General features: G+C 47.7%; 1 protein-coding gene across 1 annotated transcript in view; it reads right to left on the bottom strand.

Annotated features, from left to right (window-relative positions):
• pkd1a (polycystic kidney disease 1a) overlaps positions 1 to 2,500 on the bottom strand; it is a 224,946-nt gene that overhangs the window by 74,784 nt on the left and 147,662 nt on the right. Inside the window, exon 32 of the mRNA XM_063202618.1 lies at positions 413 to 605. Within this exon, the coding sequence (XP_063058688.1) occupies positions 413 to 605 (193 nt within the window). The remainder of the gene's footprint in view (positions 1 to 412; positions 606 to 2,500) is intronic.

Genomic DNA, 2,500 nt, shown 5'->3' with positions numbered 1-2,500 from the left:
TGATGTCTCTGAGGGGCAGCCGTGGCCTAATGGTTAGGGAGGTGGACTTAAAATCAGAGGGTTGAAGATTTGAATCAAAGGAGAACTTCTGCCAATTTCAATATGCTGTTGTATTGCTCACGCTACCCTTGACTCGGTAATGCTACATGTTCAGCCGTTTCCGAGATCTGAGCTATTCTAATGGTGGCAGGCTTTGTTTACATAAAAAACCTTCTTAACATAGTCCTACTCCAAATATTATCCCAAAAGGTATCACTGTTTGCTAGTTATCTGCTGATGTTGCATAAACTTTTGGATGCTATTCAGAAAAAATAAAGATGTTTTTTTGAAATGTAAACAAAGTCTGTCCCCATTAAAATAGCTCAGATCTTGGATGAAAACTCATGTTTCTCTCTGGTGCATCATCCCTCACCTGCGGCGCGGCTCCAGCCGGTCTTGACCTGCACCTCGTACTTGAAGAGTCCGTCCTTGCCGCAGAAGGGCACCACGGCCGCCCTCCTCAGCTCCAGCTGATCCAGCTTGTGGAGCAGCGCCGCCGCCACCGCGTAGCACAGCAGCCCCAGCACACAGCTCAGGATCACCACCAGGCCCCCGCCCGACGACCTCTACAGGTACATAGCAGGGATACAATATAACATGGATGGTTAGCGGGGTACATGCAACCGTGTGTGTGTGTGTGTGTGTGTGTGTGTGTGTGTGTGTGTGTGTGTGTGTGTGTGTGTGTGTGTGTGTGTGTGTGTGTGTGTGTGTCTGTGTGTGTGTGTGTGTGTGTGTCTGTGTGTGTGTGTGTGTGTGTGTGTGTGTGTGTGTGTGTCTGTCTGTCTGTCTGTCTGTGTGTGTGTGTGTGTCTGTGTGTGTGTGTGTGTGTGTGTGTGTCTATGTGTGTGTGTGTGTGTGTGTGTGTGTGTGTGTGTGTGTGTGTGTGTGTGTGTGTGTGTGTGTGTAGCAGGGCCGCCACCGCGTAACACAGCAGCCCCAGCACGCAGCTCAGGATCACCACCAGGCCCCCACCCGACGACCTCTACAGGTACATAATATAACATGCATACAATGGGGTTAGAGCAGTGGTTCCCAACCTTTTTCTTCAGGGACCCATGTTTTTACTATTGTAAGCTTTGGTGACCCAGCACCCGCATGAGAGGAAGTCACTTGATACGCTCTGTCTCCTCCGAAAACTCACTTTAGTCATCATTTTATTCCTCAATTCGTCTTTGTTCAAAAACAGAATAAATGTTTAATGTAGCACTTCAATTTTGTTGCTTCTATGCATTTGTCATTTATTCAACATGGGCTACATATGGTATTAAAATGAAACCCCTTAAAACTCAAGAGGGCTTCGCGACCCCCCGTGGATCTTTGGCGACCCATAGGTTGGGTCCCGACCCATAGGTTGGGAACCACTGGGTTAGAGGGGTGTGTTTAACCCGACTACTTCTGTATAATAACATACATACAATGGGGTTAGAGGGGTGTGTTCAACCTGACGACCTCTCCAGGTATAATAACATGGATACAATGGGGTTGGAGGCAGAGGCGACTGAGCAAATAATCAAAAAATGAACATTTGAACCGAAATCGCCACTACTGTAGTAAAGTAGAGAAGAGCAACTTTATTGATCCCCAGGGCGAAATTCAGGTGTCAAGAAGCTACATAAATACAAAGACAGACAGACAGACAGACAGACAGACAGACACACACACACACACACACACACACACACACACACACACACACACACACACACACACACACACACACCACACATGCCAAGAGGTTTCCCGATCTGGGCCAGCTCTGGCATCTCAGGCAGTCCAATCCCCAATAATGATGTCCTTCTTAGAGTTCTTCTGTATACTGTTAAACAGTTGAATGGCCCATGGGACAGAAGTGTGGGCTGTTATTCACTCTCTTTGGGTTTGGGGGCCCAAGCGAGTGGCTGCCTGCCTAGCCTGGTGACAAGATGCGCGCCTGGTTGGAGAGGTGTCTTCAACCGTGTATGTGTGTCACCCCCAGATGTCTTTTGTTGGCATATAACATCTAGATACAATGTGATTAAAGGTGTGGGTGTGCGTGTGCGTGTGTGTGTGTGTGTGTGTGTGTGTGTGTGTGTGTGTGTGTGTGTGTGTGTGTGTGTGTGTGTGGGTGTGCGTGTGCGTGTGTGTGTGCGTGTGCGTGTGGTTTCCAATATTATGAGAGAGCAAAATAAAAGATACGTGGGATCTGTTAAAATGATGGCTAAGCTCCAACTAGATTGCATTTCCTCACAGAAAATGCTGGAGTATGCTTGCCCGTCTTGCATTCGTTGTCCTTCATGCACGCCTTGCCTTTCATGCTTGAATTGCCCTTCATGCATATGCTGCCCTTCATGCATATGCTGCCCTTCCTGCATACACAGCATACAGTTAACCATCTATACGTGAGCTAACTTCCTGTTTGGTATGCATCATATTGGCAAAAACACATTTTCACTAACGTTAGCGCCCCCCAGTGACCGTAATG

This window comes from Engraulis encrasicolus, chromosome 1, assembly GCF_034702125.1.
Source record: "Engraulis encrasicolus isolate BLACKSEA-1 chromosome 1, IST_EnEncr_1.0, whole genome shotgun sequence".
In the NCBI taxonomy this organism is placed as follows: Eukaryota; Metazoa; Chordata; class Actinopteri; order Clupeiformes; family Engraulidae; genus Engraulis; species Engraulis encrasicolus.
Note: the sequence above shows the minus strand (reverse complement) of the source record. Positions and strands in the feature narration are given on the sequence as shown.